At 47.2% G+C, this 23977-nt stretch overlaps 2 protein-coding genes and 1 long non-coding RNA gene across 9 annotated transcripts in view; 1 reads left to right on the top strand and 2 right to left on the bottom strand.

Annotated features, from left to right (window-relative positions):
• GAS7 (growth arrest specific 7) overlaps nt 1–12222 on the bottom strand; it is a 144657-nt gene extending 132435 nt beyond the window's left edge. For all 7 annotated transcript variants that reach the window (XM_054846406.1, XM_054846410.1, XM_054846405.1 and 4 more), the window contains exon 1: nt 11893–12222. In XM_054846406.1, the coding sequence (XP_054702381.1) occupies nt 11893–12075 (183 nt within the window). In that variant the 5' untranslated portion in view covers nt 12076–12222. The remainder of the gene's footprint in view (nt 1–11892) is intronic.
• Nucleotides 12223–12253: 31 nt separating this feature from the next.
• On the top strand, nt 12254–22348 carry LOC129214560 (uncharacterized). Its single transcript, XR_008579730.1, has 4 exons — nt 12254–12366; nt 14904–14953; nt 16598–16693; nt 17544–22348. It is a non-coding gene; the product is annotated as an uncharacterized LOC129214560 (long non-coding RNA).
• A 1052-nt stretch (nt 22349–23400) lies between these two features.
• Nucleotides 23401–23977, bottom strand: part of LOC129214549 (myosin-4-like) — a 37556-nt gene continuing 36979 nt past the window's right edge. The window contains exon 39 of the mRNA XM_054846401.1: nt 23401–23411. Coding sequence (XP_054702376.1) covers nt 23401–23411 — 11 coding nt within the window. The remainder of the gene's footprint in view (nt 23412–23977) is intronic.

Raw genomic sequence — 23977 nt, 5'->3', positions numbered from 1 at the left:
TATTCCTTCTCCCTCACTACCAAAACTTGCCAACTCTTGATGCTGCCTCTTCTATGACCAAGCCTTCACTTCTGCAGCAACTGAAACTGCTTGTCACTGTAGGTCTGGCTTTGTGGCTTTGTGGCACATGGCTCAAGGAGGAGCAGGGGGGTACACAGCGACTGCAGGGTTTTGTTTTGGAAGCATGAATAAAATGCTAAGTGAATTAGAAAGGATCAGGAAGACAAAGCAGATCCAGCCAGCCAATGTAAAAGAACATTCTTAAAGTGCTTATAGATTACCAGAGGGGAAAAAAAAAGCAGAATGACAGAATACACTCAATAGCGATGTGATAGCCGTGATGGCATAAGCATTAGGTACTCTTGGGAGTGCTGATATCTTCTGTTAGACCAACTATCACAAGCATGCTTGTGAAAACAAACTCCTTTCTGTGAAGACTTTCAGAAGAAAAGAAGCAGTCAAGGAGTGAGACATCCACTGTGCAAAATAAAAAATTGATTAGCCAGAGAGCAAGAAGCAGAAACACAAAGAATTAGTCTTCCTCAAAGTCCAAAGTCAGCCACAATGTCCTGTGATGCCACTCATTCCTCCAGCAATTCAAGAAAAGGAAAGTGAGAAGTGTGTTGTAAATATGTGCACATTATACATAATTTTTTATGTGAGGCAAAAGCCTGCAGAGCTTCAGTAAGTCTTCAGTGAACAGGTAACATCACAGCAAACAAATTACACTAGTGATAAATGCAAAATATTACATATAGAGGTAATAACTGGAATCCTACATGTATCTTTCATGTCTCAAACCATGTCCACCAGCCCAAAGATCCTTGCACCCTCCCTCTGTCTTCCACAAAGGCTGGTCCTTTGGCAGCCCAGGGAGCTCTGAGGAGAGGGGAGATGCTTCATTTTAACCCCTTCCATGCTCCCCATTCAATTGCTGTATTTTTCCTCAATAGTCTCGGGGCTGCTTGACCGCGTCTCTGACTGAATGGGTGCGAGAAGGCTAACAGAGGCCACGAGCAATGCTGAAACGCCATAGAGCACGCTGCAGGGTCAGTAAGAGACCAACGTTAGCTCTGAGTTAACAGGGCTGCCTCTGAAAGATAAGGAAGATTTTACAGGGGTTTCAAGTAGAAGATAGGGCAAATATGGGAAGATAAAATGAGCAGCTTGGGACCACAGTTCTGTTGCGATGTACCTCTGCTCCCTCCTCACTCTCACACCCTTCTTCCTTTTACCAATTCCTGGACTCGCTGAGTGTGAGGGCATTCCAAAGGCTGAGATCCAGAGCTAATGGGGGAACCTGACAATTACAGGCTGTATATCCAGCCCAGAGCAAGCTCTTGCTTTCTCTTTACCTAACATGTGAAAGCCTTGCAGCGTTGCCCCTGCTCTGGCAGCTCCACCAGCAACGCTGCCCAGCTCTGGAGCTGGCCCCGCAGCAGCAAGCGGCATCGCAGCTGGGCTGGGCAGACCCTCTGCGGCTGTGCTTCCCTTCCTTCAGAGCTCTCTTCAGGGCAGCCACCGAAATCTCACTCACATGCCTTCCTTACAGACCTTCGCCTGACCCATCCAGTGATACAAACATCCCAGGTCTTTACAAGACTTTTCATTTTTAATTACCTTTTACTGAGCTTTTTTTCCTCCGTGGAAAACCAGCTGACAGGGCAGAAGAGAGAGGCACAGAACTGATCAATGGGGGCATGCGAAGCGATAGCAAATGAAACAGTTAATGTTGACGTTAGCTTGTTCCCAGCACAGTCCCCGCAGACTGCAGCAGCAGAGGTGCAGAGGGATATCACAAGCTGCCACAGAGCTGGGAAAACCCTGGGAGATCTGTGCAGGAAACAAACTCGGTGCTCGGAAGACCACAGCGCTTTTCCTGCCAGCATCACAGTGGGAATATCTGTGGCTCGAGAAGTGCCAGACAGATCTCAAATGATGTCAAAGAAAGATTTTCAACCTTTGGGTCTGCACCCATCTAGGAGTTCAAAGATCAGGGACCAAAGTCACCTGTCAGTCAGCCTAAATTCAGTCCAAAGTGGCCCACACCAACAACTGAGTACTGGGGGGACAGCCCACAAATGCTGAAAAAGGTGTGTCTTAAGACACGCTGGCCTGTTCCACTGCTAGATGTGTTCTACAAAACACAGAGTGGTAGCTCCTGAGTAACCCATGGCATCCCCCGTCAGGAATCTGCCAGCAAAAAAGCAAACCATATATGTACTAGGCTAATACAAAAGCTATTTTGGTAGCATAATGTGCAAAACTACATTACTACTATGAGCAAAAAATTTTCTCTGCTATTACATACACCTGTAAAAGCAGTGCTTCCCAGGACAGTCACCACAGCACGTACAGAGAAGGTACCGCAGCAGGCACAGTACTACCAGCAACTCCACAGCCCATGGAATACAGCCTGCTCTCCCCATCAACCAAAACAAGTTTTAGCAGCCAAAAGTGCACTTTGCTGGTATGGCAGGTATGCAAGGGGCTCTTGCTGGCCCGGCCCTCTCCCAGCGCAAATCCCCATGCCGCACAGGCTCAGCCTGTCTGCCTGCACTGCAGATACAGTGCAAATCTGTAGAGCTGATAGCCCAGGTTTCCTGCCACATACCAACCCTTTACATGAGGTCCTCTTAATAGGTAATGTTTTACACAGTGGTGTGACATAAAAATTCCAACTTCACTAAAGTATACGTATATTTTTCAAGGCAAACACTTGTTAAAGCACCCTGTTCTTGAAAAACAGCGGCTGTGCAAACTGTTGGCCCTGATTTTACACTGTTCTGCACTCTAAGTGGATCATATCAATAAAAGGGAATGTGACATGTAATTAAATATGGCCAAGGACACTTTAAACTGATGTAAACCAATGACAGCATGCAAAGCACAGAGTGGGAATCATCAAGTCCATTATGCTGCTTTCAGATTTCCCCAAGTCCTTCTTCCCTGTCTGCAAATGCAGAGCTGTGCACCATTACTGGCACAGCCACTGCAACACGGCCCAAGCTTTTAGGAGGCTTCCAGCAAATCTGCCATGTGTGCACAGTAAGCAAGGCACATCCCAGAAGCGCTGGATTCTGAAAAAGCTGCACAGAACAAGCGGTCCCTGGAAGTGTCAGAAATGAAAGACAGAAATATCGGAGCCTTATGCAAATATGCCAAGACAGAAGTTAGCAGTGCTGCCTGCCTGCCGCGCTCAGCAGGCTGGCTCCCCGTGCTCTGCCGATAGTGTGAACAGGATGAACACATGTAACACAAGAAATATCACTCTTGCTGCCCTGTGTTGTAGCATGGCCACAGCAAAAACAACTGCAACAGTCCCAAATATTTCCAAAACCAGATACTACCTGCAATGCTGCAGCACCACGTACGTGCTCCTACTATTGTGGGACTTTTCCAAAATAGAAGAGTGTCCTGTCTTTGGGATTGCACTTGGTGTCTGTAGTCAATGAAATAATGAAAACAAGTCCTAAGTACGTACTCAGACAATTAAGACTGGTAATGTAGAACCAGGGTGCATTACTGACTATAATGTGTTCCATGGGGCATAAGCAACCATGGAAGATAAGGAACCATGGAGAATAAAACAAAGGTTTAATCTGGTTATTTATTATCACACAGGTAAAAGTGAAATATGTAGAAAAAACCAAACCCCACCAAATCTGCTAGAATCTTCTGGTCTTGGTTTCAGGGCTAAATTTTCCATTTTGGACACCAAAATAAAGACATGTTTCAGAAAAATACTGAGTATCCGACATTTTTTCATTATTCCTACTGTATCTTTTTAACTACACTCAGTATGGAGTACCATGTAATACATCCAGCACATGTTGTTTGCAGTGCGTTTTGCACCCAAGTTGGAAAGTGCCACTGGAGTACCCAATGTCTATCCCTGCAGAAATCACTCCTGTTCTAGAGGGTGCATGTCCAATTCTCAGAGCACAGAACGAATGGGGAATTCTTTAGGGAACTAAGTGATCTTCAAGTAAGTCTTTAAAAGAGCCACAATTTCATCTTTGCTGTATATCCACCCCTAATGTGCAGGTGCATGGCAACTCATTTAATCTTTAACATCTGCAGTGAGACTGGTTTTTAGACTCCCTTTGCAATCCATGGGCAGAAAGAGGTCCTTTCAGATTAAGCCTCCCCAAGATGTTTTCATGTTTTAGCCAAGGATAAAGAAAAACATCTTTAAAAACTCTGTCTTGTGCAACTTCTGCAAGGCCACAGATGTGATTGTTCTCACCTGCTACAGGTGCGGCATCCATGAGCCCAGCTTCTGTAACACCTCAACTTGTGCAAAGGACAGAAGAGCTCACAAAAAATGCCACACCTATCAGTAAGACTCTTCCTTTCACAAATTTTGAGTATTTATGGTACTACTCAGTTGTTAAATTCTATCTATAACTTCAACAGTCCAAGACAATTATCCCCAGATGCACAATAAACGGCATTCTTATGAGCGAGGGATTGTGAACTGTAGTATCGCATCTCCTTCGTGTTCTCATGGAGCTTTAAAATCCCTTAGAAGCTCTGATCAAAAAGTGATCTTCTGGCAGGAAAACATAATTTCCTCACCCTTTTAACATGAGAAATTAAGACTATTTCATTTTATTCACATTTACCAGAAATGTCAATGGTAAGATGACCAGAAGCTTTAAGTCTGAAAAGTTACAGTTACAGAAAGTCACAGACTGAAAAAAAAAGACATTTGAAGCTAAAATGCAAAGCAATACCACATAATTCTCATTGTCGCTCCTATTTCACAAATGCCACACTTTGGGCAAAAGTTTGCTGTCAAATACTGCAAAGCAGACCAGGCTCAGCAGTTGTGAACGCTGAATTTTGAGAACTCTGACCTTCCCCCTGAGACAACACCCACAGCAGCCGCCATCTACAGCCTTGTGAATCTGCCCCTTTGCCTGCCTTGGTCATCCCCACAGGAGTCACCCCTGCACCAGGAGAATCAAAATCATTCTTCTGCACCTGGAGGAGATGCTGTCCCCTTTCAGTACCCGTCGCTGCTCCTCCCCAGCACCATCTCAGTGGCAGCAGAGGAGCCAGAAAGCTCAAGGAGGTGCCACAGGCATCCCAGGGCAGGGCTGGTAGGAGATGGGAGCACCAGTTCCAGCCTGGCAGTTGCTCGGCCCAGGAGCTTAACTGCTAAGCTTGTAGCATCAGAAGCTGAACACCGTACAGGTTTCCTGAGCGCAATGCCGTGCTCACTCCCTAGCCACTTAAAAATCACAGAAGGGTTTAGCACCCACAACCTTATCACACAGGATTAAAGACCAGATTTCTCTTCCATCACACAAGACTCTGCATCGGTACTTGTTCCATGGAGTATCCTTAGAAAAAAGCAGCGGTAGCAGTCGCATTTGTACCCGAGCTTGTCACAAATCCCTTTGGTCCTTGTTGCTCTCCATGACTTTTTATGTTGAGCTGATTTTGGAGTGGAGAAATGGAGGAACGAGAGAGCACGAGGTAACAAACTCCAAGGATGTAGAAGAACCTGCTAAAAAAGCAAAGCACCGTTGCTGCATGCAGGAGGTACTGACACCACATACAAAGAGCCCAGGCCTCCAGTACTCATGGTCAGCCAGGTACTTCCCATACACAACCTTATTCTTCTTTGTACGGCCATCAGGAAAAGCTCCATTGCAATAGGTACCAACATCTCCTCTTTTCCAGGTGTATCGTACACATTATATAGCTCCCACGAGAGCAGAGAGCAGCTCCAGCAGCTGCCCATACCAGCCCTCGCTGAGGCAGCACGCAGCGCAGCCGTCACATTGTAGCACTGGCTACGTTTCTAGGACTGGCTGCATATTTTCTGACAAAATGTTTTGGGGTTTTTCTTCGTCAAAATACACTCCATCACTAACATGAAGAAAGAGAAATATAAACTGTAATTTTTTTTTCTCTCTAAAAAGAGGGGTTTCATCACAACACCATTTCACGTCAATGTTCAAAAGCTGAATTCTGTCATGAAATGGAATTTTCATTGCTAATCAGCTGGCAGGTTCTAGTTTGTCCTTAAGCACACCGTCTCCTTGGATCACATCAGCTTACGACAAGGTACAGCTTGGCATGGAAATTCTCTACACATTCTCTGCTATTACAAATAAATTAGAGGCATTATCATTTCTATGAATTCCTTTCATCCTTTTTCTCTGTGACTACCTGGGCACAAAGAATGGAGCAGGTCATGCCGTGCCACGCCTCCTGCAGCTCAACATGCCACAACCTCCAGGCTCGACTGTTTGCACATTTCAATGTTCACGCAGCAGATGTCACAGGTTGGGTTAGGTCAGATGAGTTACCCCCCAGTACCACACAGCAGTGGAAGTAATGTATAATACTGTCTGATGCCTGCACGTGCACCATACATCAGGGAGAAGCGCACGATTCCTTCCGAAGCGCCTCACGGTTCCAGTAAATCAAGCTGTGGAAGTGCAGACAAGATCAGTGGCAGCTCTCAGTCCTACTCAGTCCAGCTCGCTCAGTCAGATTCCAGAGCCACCTCCATCCATGCTGGAAGCACACACTGTGCTTCATACAGAGACTTACATCTGTGGGATGACTGAAGCTATAAAAAGTGCTGACAATTTTCAGCGAATTTGCATATGTTGCTACTGCTGCTGCTTATATAAGTGATTTCTAGCTAAACACAAAAAGCAATGCCCAAAATAGATTTTAAAACAAACCACTTGCAAATGTGACTGAATGACACATCTCCCCACCCCTCTGAAAATCACTTCTCTAGAAAAGGCAGACGCAACAGCCAGTGCTTCCCCAGAGGGTCCCATGCAAAGCATCTCCTGGAGTACATACCCCAGAGGTCTAACACCACCCTACCCTCAACATCTATGCTGTCCTGCACCAAGAAAGACTGTGACAAACTGGGACACACCTGAGACTTGTCCAAGGTTGCTCTCAGGTCTAGAGCTGTACACATCTTTCTACACACATCATCATCCCAAGCATCTTGATACTTGGTGGGGCAGTCAGCCTCTGGGTAGGAAACATTTTGTTACCTTCAGCTGTTACGAAATCCCTCGCTGTATCACATACCACATTCCACCTGCTCTGTACCTGTGTTCCCCATGGCAGTGCTGGCTTGAAGGACTGCTCATCACCTGTATCTACACAGATTCCTCCTTGCACCAGGCTGGGAAGGACAATTGCTTAACCTGAGACTGCAACAGCCTAGTACAGAGGATCCCTGCATGGCTCTGCTCAAACAGTCAAAAGGTCAGGCAGAAATATAGAAGTATGCACAAGGGAGGAAATGGTCAGAAGATGCAGCTGCTAGTCCCTGACTTTCAGGTCTCATGGCTGACATAGCTATAAATCACCAAAGGAAGGGTGAATGTGAAGCTGATGGCGTATCTACTCAGTGGAATACAGGTCACAAGCAACAACATCCGTCCTTCTCCAAGCCCTTGAGTTTGCAGAAGAGTGTTGCTTGCTCACAGACCAAGCTCCGTCAAAGCAAAACCATATGAATTTGAAAGCACTCTTTTGGATTCCTCTGGTGTCAATGGATTCTTCTGTTCAGAAAATATTGGTGGGGGGCTGAATCTCCATTAACCTACTGTCTCCAAGAGTATAAGAAACATTACTTGGCTTCCCAGCACAAGGAAGACAAGGATGTACTGGAGAGAGTCCAGCAATGGGCCACAGTGATGATTAAGGGAAGATTGGAGCATCTGTCATACAAGGAAAGGCTGAAAGAACTGAGACTATTTAGCATAAAGACAAGAAGCCTTGAGAGGGATGTTATCAATGTGTATAAAAACCTGGGGCGGGGGGGGAGGAGAGTAAAAAAAGCAGAGACAGCCTGTTCTCAGAGATACCCAGTGAAAGGATGAGACGCAATGGGCACAAATTAAAACACAGGAAATCCCTTTTAAACTTAATAAAAGACTGAGGGTAGTCAAACACTGGAACAGATAGCCCAGAAAGGTTGGGGAGTCACCATCCTTGCACATACTCAAAAGCTGACCAGACATGGCCAGGGAAGCTGGACTAGCTGATCTCCAGAGGTCCCTTCCAACTCAGTGATTCTGTGAACAAGACTGCAACAGCCTCCGTCACCACTGCCAACCAGCCGGGCCTCAGGGAACCCCTCTGGAACCCCATCACAGAGCTATTATCCTCCCTTGCTCACTTTGCTCTCTGCTTTTGATAGTCTTTTGGTTTATGCTACCCTTTTTGCTCTATGACAACTGTATCCTCTCCAGAGCTCACAGAAACAGCTTGTTTCTGGCTTATCCCTTACACGCACTCCTCCAGTCCTCCTCCAGCTCTCACTGTTTCCATCATTGCCATGAGCAGGAACCTCCAGTCATCACTGTTTTCTGCTAACCCTCCACTGTGGGCTTGCAGGAACCAAAGGGTGCCAAACATCTTTACCTCCCTGTGTCTCCCTTGCCCCACATTTACTACAGCTTTGGTCCTTTCCTTGATCTTCTGTGATGAATGATTTGAAAACACATTTTTGCTAGCAAGGGAACTCGGGAGGCAAAAGGCAGCAATCCCTCAGGAATGCCCATCTCTAGCACTGGAGTTCGTTTCCCACAAGCCACCTTCATGGTTTTCTCAGAGCTGTCCAACTCCACATTTGCCATTAAAACCAGTTCTGGTTAACCACCAGTCATGGATACCTATTTTTCTTTGCAAGAGCCAAGAGCTACCACTCAGGGAGCGCACATGAGGAGGAAGAGCCTGCCCTATCCCCAGCTCCTGGATAAGCCAAGTAGAGCCATGTGGCAGCATGCGGATGATCAGTGCTGGCAGCTCCACAGCCCAGCTGCCTGTGAAGAGACGCAGGTGCTGTTGGTGCAGCACGGTTCCTCCCAAGTCAGAGATAGCATCAGGAGCGGTCATTTCTCCTCTTTCATCCAGCAGGAACCAGCACGCTGCGGACTGGCTGCTAAACTAACTGCTGAGGGGTGGAAGAGACTCCCCTCTCAGCTGCTGTCCTTCATACCTTTCCTGCTTCCCTCTTTCAGCTGAAGACCAAAACTCAGTGCAGACTTTAGAGCAGCACCATCAGAGGAGATTTCAGTGTTGGTAAACCTGAAGTCATATGAATGAGAAAATCCAGCCTGCCTGTCTATACACCGTGGCAGGCTCAAAGCTACAAAGGCTTCAGAAGGTGGCCATCTCCTTTTGGTAGCACCCAGCCACCTGACAGACTTTGCTGAGAAGAAAGGGTGTGTGCCATGCAAGGCAAACCCTACCAGCCCTGGCATGCCTTGGACAATGCCACAAGCCATGTTCTTTACTGCCCTGGCAGAAAATGCAGCCAGGTGTCCTTCGGGACAATGGGTTACAGGGCGCCAGAGGAGGATGGGTACCTGCTGGAGTGAACTGGGCATGGGGAAGTGAGGGCAGGACAGAGGGCGGGAATAAATAACATCTTCCTCTTTGAACAACAGCGTGTGGTTAAGTTCAGTTCTGAAAATAACGCTGAACCTTACTGAAAGCTGCAGGGCCAGGGCCACCCAAAGCCAACATAAGTGCAGGTTGGTGCCGAAAGGAGAATCGTGTTCATGGCCCCATCTGGCTAAGCATTGCCATCACCTCCCTGATGCCAGCTCCAACGTCAATGTGGTTGGACTGAGGCTTGGACCAGAGAAGGAGAGTATTTCTATCATGGTGTCTTGCAGTTAGATCAGGTCCCTGAGCAAGCTAGCTGCATACCTGCACACAGGGGAAAGGCTACCTGCACAGAGCCATGAGAGACACACAGACAGATTTGTCTTCTTCTCACACATCTAGTCTATTGTAATGTGTGCCAAGTACTGTGGTCCCATAAATTTGGTTAATTGGGTTAATTACCTCTCATTTGACATATTTATTAACTCCGGCTCATAGTCCTTATTAGGCACCACCTCTGGAGAAAAGGAGCGAACACCACCTGGCACTCGCCATCTTTCTTACCTTCTTTCCAAAGCTTTGCTCAAGAGAAAGGAGGCTGGGCTGTGTGGACAATTGGTCTGCACCAAAGTTTTCAGTGGTACATGAGCCAAGGGCGAGAAGGGCACATCTGGGGGGCTGCAGACACTGATCTGAGCACGGTGCAATTTGCTCAGACTTAAGTAAGAAGAGAGATGTTTCCGAGAGGGAGATGATATGAAAACAAAGTTATTGTGTATGCAGAAGTGATTTCCCATTGCCTTTGCTGACCAGAGTTTGTCTCATCTCATGATACATTTTGCCTCAATTCTTAAATTCCTGGTTAGATGTGTAAATATTTAGCAATTTGTGAAACCACAAACATTCACATATGATCTTGTAGGTGGCAAAACTGACAAACAAAAGGACTCCCACATTTTTAACTAACAAAGAAATCTCAAGTGCTCCAGTGGCATAGAAAAGTCCCTGGCCTCACTCTTGTAGCACTGAGTGGGGAAATTTTCCTGTCTTTCCAGTTAAGAATGAGAGACAGAAACCCAAGGGAAACATCACAGATTTTTTTAATTCACTTGGACTAGAGAAACCAAAAGGCAATGCCAGATCTATAGGCAAAATGTCCTTTTGCGTAGAACATTTTGCTCACCGAACAGTGCTCTGCATACATCTGGTGGGCCTGGTTCTGCTTAGGGCTGTTCTTCCTGCCACTCTGGAGTTCCCAGAGGGCGTGCATGGAAAACCTGGGGTGGGAAGTGCCTGCCTTGCACATAAGCAAAGTAGGCTGGCTGATTCCCCTTAGAAACCTGAAGGTCAAACAGAGGGAGACCCAAGAAACGTGCTGCTAATCACTTCAGCCCAGTCACCACAGGGACACTGGTTCAGGAGACCATTTCCATACCCGCATCCTAGGTTAAGTTCCAAATGACAACAGGGCATGGTCAGCAAGGGAAGGACTGATGGGCTCATGGCAGGTTCTTGCTTTGGCACACAAGCTGTTTCAGGTTTCACTTTCAGAAATGCAGAGATTGTGAAGGCACTCTTCATGGACATATATTTTACACTCACATTGTGTCTTGTTTGCATGGGAAAGAAAGTAATAAACAAGTTCAGACACAAGGACTCCTGAGGTGGGAACACAACTGCTGCCCTAGCTGTCAGAACCCTGAAAACAACTGAAGCTAACAGAGCTTCTCAGCATCCTGATGGACAGTCATTTTTTTGAGCCTGGGCAACCGACTCCAACTCTGCTGGGGCTCTCTGGGGCAATGCCACACATACGGCAGCAAGGTATATCTCCAGCCAGCTGGGGAACTGTTGCGACAAAAGGGATGTATCTGAATTGCCTCTTCCACAATGTAAAGCCAAGAGATGTTCAGTGAAAGGAAACGAGAGGGAAGAGGAGAGGGAGAGAGAGAGGTGGGAGAGGAACTTGCCCAGCATCTGGCCCACACGCATGACTGACGGGAGCTGCATCGCCTCAGCCACCGACTGCCCGCAGCTGCCATGCGGCCTTAACTCTGCTGCTCCGTGGCTACGACTGAGGGTACCAAAGGCTCCGGCTGCCGGACGGGGGCCGGGCGGGTTGTTCCCCCAAGTGCCGCGTACTCTTACCAGCACCCCGCACACTGCGGCCCTGGGGTGGCCGGGGCACCTGCCCGGCCCTCGGACGGGGCAGAGCGATGCCGAGGTGGGTCCCCGACAGCAACGCCGGTCTGCAGCCGCGCGCTGCCCCCCCGCACTGCGGGCACCCCCCCGTCGCTAGCAGACCTGGCGGCTGGGGCACCCCCGGCTGCCGGCCAGCGGGACAGCCCCCGGGCCAAGCCCGGCGAGCCGAGCGCGGGGCGCTGCGGGACGGCTCCTTCCCCCAGCCCGGCCCCCGAGCGGCTCCCGCCCGCCCCCCTCCCCCGCCCGGCCCGCCCGCCTCCTCCCGCCGCCCGCTCGACGCGGCCCCGGCCCGGCTCCTACCTCCAGGAGCTGCACGTAGCTGGCCGGGAACCAGCCGCGCAGCCCGTCCTCCTTCTGCCCTTCCCACCAGCCGCCGTCCGGCACCTGCAGCACCGTGATCAGCTCCCCCGCGGCGAAGCGGAGCCCCTGCCGGTGCCGCTCCCCCGAGAAGGGGTACAGCGTCTGGCAGCGCGAGCCCGACATCCTGCCGGCGGCCGCGGTCACGCTCCGCCCGCAGCCGCCCCGGCCTCGGCCGCCGCTCCGCGCCCGCCCGGGGCGCCGCTGCCCGCCCCGCGGCGCGCAGGGTGCGGGAGGGCCCGCGCTGGCCGCGCCCCCCGCCCCGCCCCGCTCCGGAGGACGCGGGCGCCGAGCGCGGGCGGCAGCGGCAGCGGCAGCGGGAGCGGGGCGGCCCCGGCGCAGGGAGGCCACGGGCACCGCCGGGGCGGGGCAGAGCAGCTCCGCGCGCGCGTGACGCTCGTGTCGGCGGGACGGCGGGTGAGTGAGAGAGAGAGAGAGAGAGAGAGAGAGAGAGAGACACACCGTGTGCGTGTGTGACCCTGAGAGACATCGCGTGTATGTTCGTGGGGGGGGGGGGGTGAGGCACCCTGTGTGTGCGAGTGCACGAGAAACGCCGTGCGTGTGCGTGGGTGTGTGTGTGAGACACTGTCTGGGAGACGTGTGTCATCTGTGTGCTCAACACACCTCTGTGTATGTGTGCGTGAGAGAGAGACACTACGTGTGGGGGACAGACACTGTGTGACCCCAGGGGTCCGTTAGTGATACCCACGTGGGTGTTTGTGAGAGGCACCCGTGGTATGAGAGTCACCATGTCGGTGACACAGAGGCACCCGTGCACGTCTGTGAAAGGGGCCACATGAGACACTAAGTGTGTCTGAAGTGTGTGAGGCACTCTGTGCCTGACATCCATGTGTGTGTGCAACACCGGTGTGTTTGTGAGAGCCAGTGTGTGAGACACCATGTGTGTCTGTAACAGCTGCATGTACTGCCCTATGTGTCTGAGACACCGTGTGTGTGTTTGGAGACACTTGTGTCTGTGTGAGAGTGTGAGACATCTCTGACACTGTATTTGTGACACACACTCCAGTGTGTGAAATCCAGCTTGCCTGAAAGACATCGTGTGACACACCCAAGCATGTATGAAACATACAAGTGTGGGTGACACAGGCCCAAGCGTGTGTCTCTGCAATGCTCAGCTGAGTGCACAGCTTCCTCCATGTGTGCATGTCTGACTGCAGGACATAAGTCACACATGTGTGAGACACCTCTTTGTATGTGACACCCTGGTCTGTGTAACACCTATGTGTATGTGAGAGATGCACCATGTCTGTGTGTGTGACACCCTCATCTGTGTCACACTAGTGCATAAGTATGTGTGAGACACCACCATGTGTGTATTTTGTTTATGAACACCCACTATGTGTGCACAACCAACTCTGTGCATGCCTGACTCATTCTCTAGCACATACGTGACTCCTGTGTGTGTGTGCAAGTAAGACACACCTGTCTTTGTGCATGCAGATGTGTATGAAAGTGTGTGTGTGTTTCTGTCCAGGTATGCACACCTGGCTCACTGGACATATGTACATATGCCTATACGTGTACGAGCACTGGTGTGGATGTGTATGAAGCCCAGGTGTACACGTACGTGTAGCTTGCTGCAGGGCGGGCTGCCTGACACAGGCAGTGTGCAGGTGTGTGTGTGTGCGTGTGGGTGAGAGGATGTGCATCTATGAGACTCGCCCATATAGCGCCTGAGATCTCCACACGTGCATGGGTGTACATGAAAGGCAGGGCACACATACCCGAGTGACTCTGTACTGCATCTTGTGAATTGTTTATGGTACACATATCTCTGTGTGTGTATGAGACTTTCCCACAACTGTGTGTGAGAAACTCAATCTTGTATGAAACTCAACTGGTATGAAGGTGTATATATGTTGGGTTGTGCAGGAGGCACATCTGTGCATGTGTGAGACTCACCTGTGAGCGTGACTTATCGGGGTGCATGTGAGCACACATCTTTGAGGCTGAGCTGTGTGTGTCACACCCATGCGTTTGTGTATACAGCCCCCCTGAATGACACTCACTTATAGAGGAGACTGACCTGTAGGTGTGCATATGGGGCAAGCGTGTGAGACCCAGCTGCATGTGTCTGACTGCGTGTTTGTGTGTAAGCTGGCTGTGTGTCTGCTTGTCCACACCTGTGCATGAGAGACTCACTCCAGAGCACCTGTAAGAAGCAGTGACCTGTGTGACTCACTGCACCACAAGCGCGTACAAGGGTCTCACCCACATTTGTGCAACCTGCTGCACAACAATCTGCAAGTGTGGTACCCATCAGTAGCATGTGTAGCATGTGGAGGAGCAGGAGAGGCTCACTGCTGCATGTGCAAGAGTCACACCAGCACACGTGTGGAAGGGATAAGGCAAAAGGAGTTGGATCTGCCCGGCAAGAGCCCCACGGCCATATCCAACCAGCCACCCAGCATCCTTCTGTCGTCAGTGGTGGAGAGGGGAAAGGAGGGCACAAACCTGCTGCTGTACGCAGACCCCTGTGAGAGGAGAGCCAGCAACCCCGGGGTCCTTCTCCCCACTGACCGCTGGGAGCCAGACATGCCCGCAGACGTGTCCACGACTCCTCTGGTGCTCACTCTGTTGATTGCCTCCCAGGCACTGCATGTCTGCGGGTACAACACGCATCTACTTCAGTGCATTTGTGAGACCCTTAGGTGTGTGCAAGTGTGGGAGCACTGAACTCGTTGCGCATGTGTTTGAGAACCTTGTTGGTCCACAGGAGAGCCTTGCTGCAGTACAGGGGTGCACGACTGATGCCAGAATATGCATGCACACTTGTCTATGTGTGTACACATCATTCATTTCGATGTGTGTGTGACACAATCCACTGTGAGTGTGGCAAAAACTCGCAATGTGTGCAAGTCACAAAACTCGAGATGTGTTGTTTGACTCGGCGCAGTGTGTGTATATCTCAAATCCACTGCATTTCTCTGCAGTTTGGTGAGATCCTCCACCCAGGGAGGGTTGAGACATAGTCTGCACCTAGGTAAGCTACAGTGTACTCATGCGCGCTACTCTGGAGACCACGAGATCTGTGTCAGTGTGCGTGATTCCCCCCATGTGCATTACAAAACTATCTCCACATTCCAGCATATCACTAACTCCACTGGGCTTATGATTACGTGCACAAGTCAATTGTGTGTCCCATTCTGCTGTATGAGGGTGCCTGCTTGCATGCTGCACATTTGGGCTGCAGGTGTTCATGTGACTGCAACCTGTGCGTGATGCTCCTCGCCTGTTTGTAACTCCCTCGACTCAGGTGTGTACATGAGCTACTACAGTGAGTGCAAGTCAGGCATTCCACCCACCTGTGGCCCTCTGTGTGTGTGCACAGCCACGTGCTTGTGCAGCTCTTGTGGGAGCAGGTGCTGGTGTGGGTCTCGCACTTCAAGGCACGTGCATCAACTTCTGTTCCAGTGTAAAGGACGCAGGTGCTTCTGTGAGTCACTCCAAGTTCTGCACAATTTGTGGTGTTTTGCTGTGGGCTCAGTCCTTTTCACAGACCCCACCTGACCACTAACTCCTCTATGGCCTGTCCCGTTTCTAAGATTCAGATTCCTTTCTCTTCCACCTTTTTTCATGGAGGAAGAGCCTCCCATTTCTCCTTTGAATTTGTTCTTGCTTTGCAGTCAGTAGTCAGGAGGAAGTTCAGAACGACTGCCACCGTCTGTGCCCATAATGTACCATCATGTGTGTGTCTCCTGGCCTGGGGCTGCACAGGCTTTTTACTTATGTGACACCTTATGAAAGTATTTTTCTCTTTCTCTTTTCCTGGCGTTTTACAAATTTGCAATACCTTTTTCTTTAAGGTGAGTAGCCTTTCTTTAAGGTAGCCTGACTGTAGCCATTCTCCTAGACATTTCAGAAGGTAACTTTCAACGTAGCTATCCTTCATTTAGACAGGCTAAGCAGTGTTCTGAGCTGAGCTATTCGGTGTTTTTTCTTAAGATTCTTTCAACAACTTTTGTACTACTTTCCACAGCTCTATTTTTGATTCTCTGAATTTGTAGTAAATAGCTTAAATTCATCCCCTTTTGATAAGTATTTAAGCTGATAATTATTGAACTGTGATCCATTATGTGTTATTATCACACCAGCTGTGCCTTGTTTGGCAAAAAGCAACAGACTTGATATCACAGCACACATCCAGGTGTGTCTATCAGAAGTATTCTCTAACAATGTCATTTATAGATAGCAAGAACTGAAATCAAACCGAAAACCCCATATTTTTCTTCAGCATGTACAAACCCAACTTTGTCTGTGTTGGAACACAGATGCAAATAGTTTAGAACGTTCATGTTTAACAACGAATTTTAGTCTAAATATTACTTTCCTTATGTTCAATGTTGCCAGAATACTTAAGTATTTTTCTTTGGTTTATTCTCTGATATTTTTTTCCTCTGTTATTTTTATACTGTCAACTTGTTCTGCTTTCTCTTTATCTCCCTTTCTGATATTTCTGTGGGTTTCTGTCCTTTTTTGTGTGAACTTTCCTGATGAGAAAGACTCTAGCAGGGTTTTAGTCCTAGGCTTGTCCACGTCCTGAAGCAATTACTAACTTCATCTTTTCAGCAGGCGAGCCCAAATGTAAACACTAACTTCATTCTTATTTTACATTTTCTTTCTAAAGCTGTCTCTACAAGTTCACGTTGGCTTGTGTACAAATGTCCAGCCTGTAAACAGAAGGGCTCTGTTCATGTCAGAAGATCCCTGTCAGTCAATGGAGGTACGTATCTCTTGAACAGGTCCCATAAGTAATCCTCATTTCATTGTGCAGATAATTACATGGTTAGTTTCTCTTGAGATATGTTTGGTCCTTCTCCTCAACTTGCAAAATGGCTTTACTTCCTGCACAGAGAGCAGCTCTTACCAAAGGTTTACACCTATGTTTGCTTCTTCATCATGTGTCGTCTTCATGGTGAAGGATGTTAGAGGGTGACATGTTTACTGTCTGTGGGGAAAATATTTCTGAGCATAGAAAGCTTTTTTATCTAGCGTAAGATATCAGAGCCAGAGTCTCTAGACAGAAGATACAGAAGCCATCCCAGAAACATGCAAATTTGCAGCTTCAAGGGTACGAGGCATTGGAATGAATTGGTCAGCTTTCAGTCTCAGTCTTGTTTTCCATCATCTGCTCCAGCTCAGCTAAAGCTTTTTGGCTGGATGCAGGTGTTCTCTGGCCAGTACTCAGCAGGTCTGACTGAATGATCAAAACAATCCCTCTGCTCTAAGATCTCTCCAAACTTATTTCCTGAGCCATCACAACTGTCGTACTCTGTCATCTGTTCTAGGAGGGTATTCCACTTAGCAATGAGAAAGCAATTCTAAAATTCGTGTCACATGAACATATTCTGTGCTAGGGTAAGACAAATCTCACCTTGAAAGGACCTTTTTATCCTTGACTGTTGCCAAAGAGTGTAGGGTGAAGACCTCAGTCTTAGACATCTAACTTTTTAACACACCTTAGTGTCACTGAAATGCTATCTGTGAAAGAGATATATATATCTCATATAACACTGTGGAGAGCCTCAGTTATGGTTATCCAGTCGGAAAGAATTTATTCCATGATTTTACAGATTATACCACTGAAAGAAGCCCTATACAGATGGGCAGATTCCCTGAAGAGGGACCTAAGAACATCTTGGGAGTAACAGAAGAAAGTTCACATCTGACAGCTGTAGGAGCAGCATGGTCAATGTTTTACTTGTTTAAAGCAACATCTGACAATCTGTCTAGCCCGTGGAAAAGAGCTAAATTACTCCTGCTGTCTCACTGAAAATATCCTGCAGAGCTGAAAATGAAAAAGGGTTGGCATAGGTACATGGGAGAGTTTTTCCTGTTTGCAAGACACAGCAACACCAGGAGATCTCCTGAGGCCAGGAACCAGGAAAGAGACTAAAAAGAAGCCACATGTAGCACTGGATCTTTAAGTGACCTTTGAAGTCTAAATGACTAGCAGAAATTAGTTCTGTTGTTGAAGAGGAAATGTTCTGAGCCTGTACATAAAAGATAATTCTGGTTGTTAAGATGCTTAAAAACTATAGCTTTTGATGGAAGGGACCATTCTCAATGCTTTGAACAGGCAAGACATAAGAACAGATACAGGAGCTCAGAACACAATTTATCTAGTCTACCGTTTTCTTTCTGACAGCAACTCAAAGAGAAAGCACAGGGTGGAGTGAAAGAGCAGGACAACACATAGCAGTGCTTCCCTTGAAGACTCTTCCATCATTTACCAAACTGCAGTTTAGGGATGTTCTAAGCCAGATATTCTTGAGTATCACACTTGGAAATTTAAGCATCCAGGACCTCAAATGTTCCAAGGAGAGGACTTGGAATTATGAGTCATGTTCATATGACCAAATATGTGATTCAAACACAATTTTAAAAATGCACTTAATGATACACAATGGCTTTACCTTTGATTTCTGCCTTTAGCAGTGTTTCTTGTGGCTCTGCTGACCTTGGAACTCCTGTTGTACAAGGTCAATTCTGAAAATATGATCAGACATGCAGTGCCCTGCCTGGCTGTAGCCATTGTAAAACTTAGAGATGTTCCAGGGCAGGTTTAGTCATCTTTGTTGTAACAGTGCCCAGAGCTGTACCTACTATTTTAGAGTCAGACATAAACAAACGTAGTGTCTGTCTATAAATGGACAGTGATATTACATGAACAAACAGTTTGTGGTGATTCACCTGAGACTAAACTGGATTTGCCTGCCAAGATAATTCACCTGGAGAGCTGATTACTTCCATTCAGCTCCTTTCTTGGAAGCAGGCTGAGAATAACAAACTGTTCCGATAACATCAGCCTACTTCCAGTCAACATATTTCCTCTTGAAAGGCAGGGCAGGTCCCACCCTGTTACATGACAGACACATATTTGGTCATGTAAATGTGACTCATAACTCAGAGTCTTCACCTTAGGTGTCAACAGCAGCCAGTTCTCACAAAACCCTTGTTTGAAATGGTGATGCCATGCCTTCCCTCCAGCAGTTAGGTGTTCATCTCTCTATTCCTGGGGCTCTGGAAAGCCCAAGTCACAACAATGTGCTCCAATCAGCTGGCTACCGAATTTCAGGACAGACTTTCCCTCAGTCCATCTTACTGCTGTTCCTCTTGGTGCAAACTAAATATGCAGTGCATATCCAGGGAATTTCATGGTGGTCAGGATGCTCACAAAGAAGAGGACAGGCCTGACTCTAGACCACCTCAATTATTCCTAAGCATTTATATTCAGTAGGACAGATACTGTAGCTTTGTCCTCTCCCCTTCCAGCTCTATAAACACTAGGTCACACAATTGTATTTATTGAATGTTTAACTATTTCATGCTAAATGGAAAAGCCATTGAAAGGAAGAAGAAGCATTCTCTATAAATCATATAGTTACAGTATCAGTAACAAGCAAGCTGTGGCCATTTGGGTCTCAACTTCTAAGTGTTATACAACAACATAAGACAAATAGTTCTCGATCAGACCACAGGTCTGTCTGGTTTACTATCCTGTTTCCAGCAATATCTAATAGCAGAAGTCTAGGGGAAAGGACAGATGCAGAGAGGTATTTCTGCAGAGCATCCTCTTGATTCCAGCAAATGATAGTTCAGATCTTCCCCAGTGAGAGATGGTATCTTGTATTTAATAGCTCGTTTCCATTATTTAAGGCAGTTATTTTTTGAGCCCATGCAAACTTTTGACATCCATAAAATTCTGGAGCATGGGTTTCCAGTGCAGACACTGTATTTTGGAACCTGCTCCTTGCCTGTTTCATTTGAGGCAGTGCTGGCCCGCAATCATAGGCACAACCCACCCACAGTGACCTTTATACTGTTATAGTTGCACTGATGTCCAAACCTGAATCATTGAACTGAAAGTGGCCTGCATGTAGAGAAGTGGGCATGAGCCTACATGAATCATCTACTTTAACGGTCTTAAGGGACTTGTCCAAGATCACATGGAGAGGCGCTGGAAAAGCAGGAAAACATCTGATGAAAGCACCTAAACCTTCCTTCAAAGCTCCTTTTCTCTGGCTTACTATCAGTCTTGGTGTGATCTGGACTTGCCAGATCATCTACAACAGCTTGCTGGGTCCCAGAGCATCTGATCTTTTCTTTTGATCCCACAGAGAACTAGGCTTCTGGCCAACTAAGAAGAGCAATCCAGCTAGGCAGTCCTCCAGCCAAACTCCCCCTGAGTGTTCTAGTTTGGACATTGGTATTTTACTGACACTAAACTTCCCTCTTCAGCATGAATTGCTCATTACTTGAATTCCATCAGGGATTTCTTATGTCATGAAAGAGCAGAGACTCTGCCTGAACACACTGAGGACTGACTGCTTTCTGTGGATAAAGTTGTTGATCTGTGTATATGTGTGTGCCTGTATCTGCAGGACATAGATGTCTCAGTGTTTTCCTCTCAATGGTGTCTCTGTTCTGCAACCATCTGTGTATAAAGCTGCTATTCTCTCGTGAACAATGACTCATACAGGAAGGTCTCTAAGAATTAGGCAAGAACTATGTTCATCCTGAGTAGTACTGAAGATGAGAATTCAATTCCATAAACTCTTGGAAACTCAGCATTAGTTTTCCCTTGACAGCTTTAATCTTTAAAATCTGCTTTTGCTGACACACATTTACAAACAACAGTTTGGCAGTAAACTTTTGTCTCTGCAAATGGGTGCTGCAAGTCCACCGCTTGCTTCTGACGAAGACCCAGCACAGCACTGCTCACTGTGGCCAACCTTTTCCTCACTCCATTTTCCAGTGAGGGTCCACCTGGTGACTCCTCCACCTCCCACATTCTTCTCAGCCCCCACAGGTGACTCTTTCCAGCCCTTTCCCTTTATCTCCAGGCTGCTCTGCATCTCTGCCAACTGCAGTGGGTGAGTGGGAAAAAGTAGGGTCACTGTTCCTGGCACCCTGAAAGCTACACCTGGACCTGGAGCTGCCCAAAAGACTGTGAAGTTGGCCGTAGGGACTATCTGGAGCAGTGATCCATATTGGTATCAAAAAATCACGGTCTTCACTTCATATATTGAGCAAGGTTTGGGTACTTAGGAAATAGTTGAAAGAAAGGAAATATCCAGAGGATTTTATCAGAAAGTGTCCTGTGGTCAGAATGAGTGCAGAAAGAAGCGTTTCTGAAAATCAAGTGAGCTTCTCTGGCTAGTGGGGAAGGTTCTGCTTTGTGTCACCTTGTCCAACACTGGGGATACAGATTAAGATGATCAAGAAAGTTTAAAACAAATGGTGACATATCCTAATAATGTAATCTTAAGACCATACCCAGAAAACATGCACACAATAAATACAATTTTTCGATTGGACTAGAATTAGAAATTTTATTCTCAGAGTTTAAAATTCATCTAGGATGTCAAGTGATAAGCAAGGGTCAGAGGTGCTAATACATGAAAGGAAATCTGCTGTGTGAGAGAAGCTGGGTGGCTGGAGTTGGACAGAATGTTAAAATCAACAGATAAAATCAGAATCACAGACTCACAGAGCAGTTGAGGTTGGAAGGGAACCCTGGAGGTGATCTGGTCCAAACCCCACAAGCAGAGTCACCTAGAGCAGGTTGCCCAGGACCATGTCCAGACATCTTTCGAATATCTCCAGGGACAGGGATTACAAGTCTATGCTGTAAAAATGTCATAGGTAAAAGAGGTTGGCACTTTATCCCTGGAATCATCACTTTGAAGACTCACAGGCTGAACAAGGTGATTTGATGGCTCACTTGGGTGGTGCCTGAGCCAGAGGCCTCATTCCCATGCTATCCTTTCCCAACCACCACCCTTCCTGCCAGCTGCATGGTTGTCACCTTCCCGTGGCTGGTACCAGTTCTGTGTTCCTCAGCCTTTTCAGTGAATTGATCAGTCTTCAAACAGAAGAATGCAACTTTCTTCCTGCTGGATTAGTGAGTTCAAATGAATCAGTGAAAAATGTAGGTTGGAAAGCATATTAGAGGTCTTTAGTACAATCTCCTATTCAAAGCAGGGCTAACTTCAAAGCTAGATGAAGTTGCTCAGGGCCTTGTCCACATGTATTCTGGAAATCCCTGTGGATGGAGATTCCACAGCCTCTCTAGACATCTTGTCCCAGGGCTGCACCAATCTCGTAGTAAATAATGTGTTCCTTCTGTTGAAAAAGAATTTCCCTGGTTCGCAACATGAAACAATTGCCTTTTGTCCTTTCACTGTGCACTTGCAGGAAAAGCTTGGATGCACCTTAATTCTCAACCCCTTTAAGCAGTGTTAGTCTGCAATTAGATCCCCTGCTAGTCTTCTCTTCTCCAGGTCAAACAAACCTAATTCCCTTTGCACCTCTCACAGGGTACGTGCTCTGGCTGACCAGTACTAGGGGCTTTTGTCAGATCCTCTCCAGCATGTCAACATCTCCCTTATAATGGGGGGGAGGGCAGTGTCCCAAAACTGAACACGGTATTGCAGATGCCACCTCACCAGTGCCAAGCAGAGGGGAATAACCACATCTCTCCACCTGCTGGCTGCTTACTATTGCATCCCATGACCAGCTGGCGTTACTACTGCATGGACACGCTGCTGACACGGGTCCAACTTGTTTTCCACCAGAATCCCTTTTCTGCAGGGCTGCACTCTAGCAGTCAATCCCCAGTCTGCACGGATACATGGGGTTGTTTTGGCCCAGGTTGAAAATATAAAGAGGATTTATTATTTCATAGAATTAGAACAAATATATGAGGTGAATTAGACCAAATTTATCATTTGATTAAAAAGGGTCAAACCCTGAGTCCTCTTGTTCTTAGTCTGTCTGCTAATACAAGCGAGGAGCGATGGTGGCACATGGGAGCCCAGTTTCATACCTGAGAAATCTCACTTTTCTGCAAAAAGTTTTTAGAGCTGTACAAGGTCTGGTGTCGGTCACAGACATAAGCAAATGGGCTGTAACTCTCAGCACAATTTACCCTTTTCCTAGCAAAAGGCCCTGAGGGCTTGAAAGAGAATCTTATAGGCCACTGGAATGAATCCCACTTCCATCCGTTTCCCCAGGACCTCAAAGGAGGAGCAGGCACCATGCCTAGAAGGGATGAGCTTTGTGTGTGCATGGTGTGTTTTTAAATCAGCATTTTAATCCTCCTTCTGACTTCACAGATAGGCAAACTATTAAGAGTTACTCTTAGTATACATTGCAGTATGACACAGCTCCCGCTGTCTTATTAAGCTTATTTGTTGCTTTTCTAAAATAAAGAGTTTGTGCTTATTTCCAAGATATGTCTCACACTACCTCTGGTTGAACTGAATGAAAAATAGTACATTTCTTGTTCTTAAAGAAATAAAGTTTATTGTGAAAACCTACCAGTTATCCTCTTTTAATTTCCTTCCAGCTTTCTGGTCTTTTTTTTTTTTTTACCCCTCAGTCCCTCACCTATTTTCCAGAAACTGTCTGCTTCTCCTTAGAATGCTAATACTCACCTGCATATCTTATAAATTTAGCGGCAAGAACTAAGCACAGAGACACAGAAATACAAAAACCTCTGAGCTGGGAATAGTCTAGAGTTGCCCACTGGAACTGCTCAGCACAGTTCTTGCCAGTCTCTGGAGGCTCAATGCCTCTGTCCTGTCATCTTAGCCTCCTTCTGTGCAGAGATACTTAGCTGAACAGCTTTGAAGAGCATGTGACATGGATGTTTGCTGTCATTTTCACATTTATAGCTAAGTTAAAGGCGTGGCCTGTTGTTTTTTGTTAGTTTTTTTCATCAGCCTAAGAGCGATTCAAGCTTTTGGCCTGAGCATTGTTCAAACTATCAGCTTGGACAGTGCACCCTGCCCCTGTGCAGAGGTGGCAAGTAGCATAGATTTGGACTGAGTCTTCAACCTTCACCCTGCCTCTTCTGCCTCTCTCCCAGAGCTGTCTTGAGTGAGCAAGGTGACAAGTTCCCTGGTCACAAAAGGAAGCCAGTAATGCTGATGTATGGCCTAAACACCTAACAGGCTGCTTTACTGCTGTGAAGAGACAGGTGATCGCACAAAACGATCCT

This window comes from Grus americana, chromosome 18 (genome assembly GCF_028858705.1).
Source record: "Grus americana isolate bGruAme1 chromosome 18, bGruAme1.mat, whole genome shotgun sequence".
NCBI classification, from domain to species: Eukaryota; Metazoa; Chordata; class Aves; order Gruiformes; family Gruidae; genus Grus; species Grus americana.
Note: the sequence above shows the minus strand (reverse complement) of the source record. Positions and strands in the feature narration are given on the sequence as shown.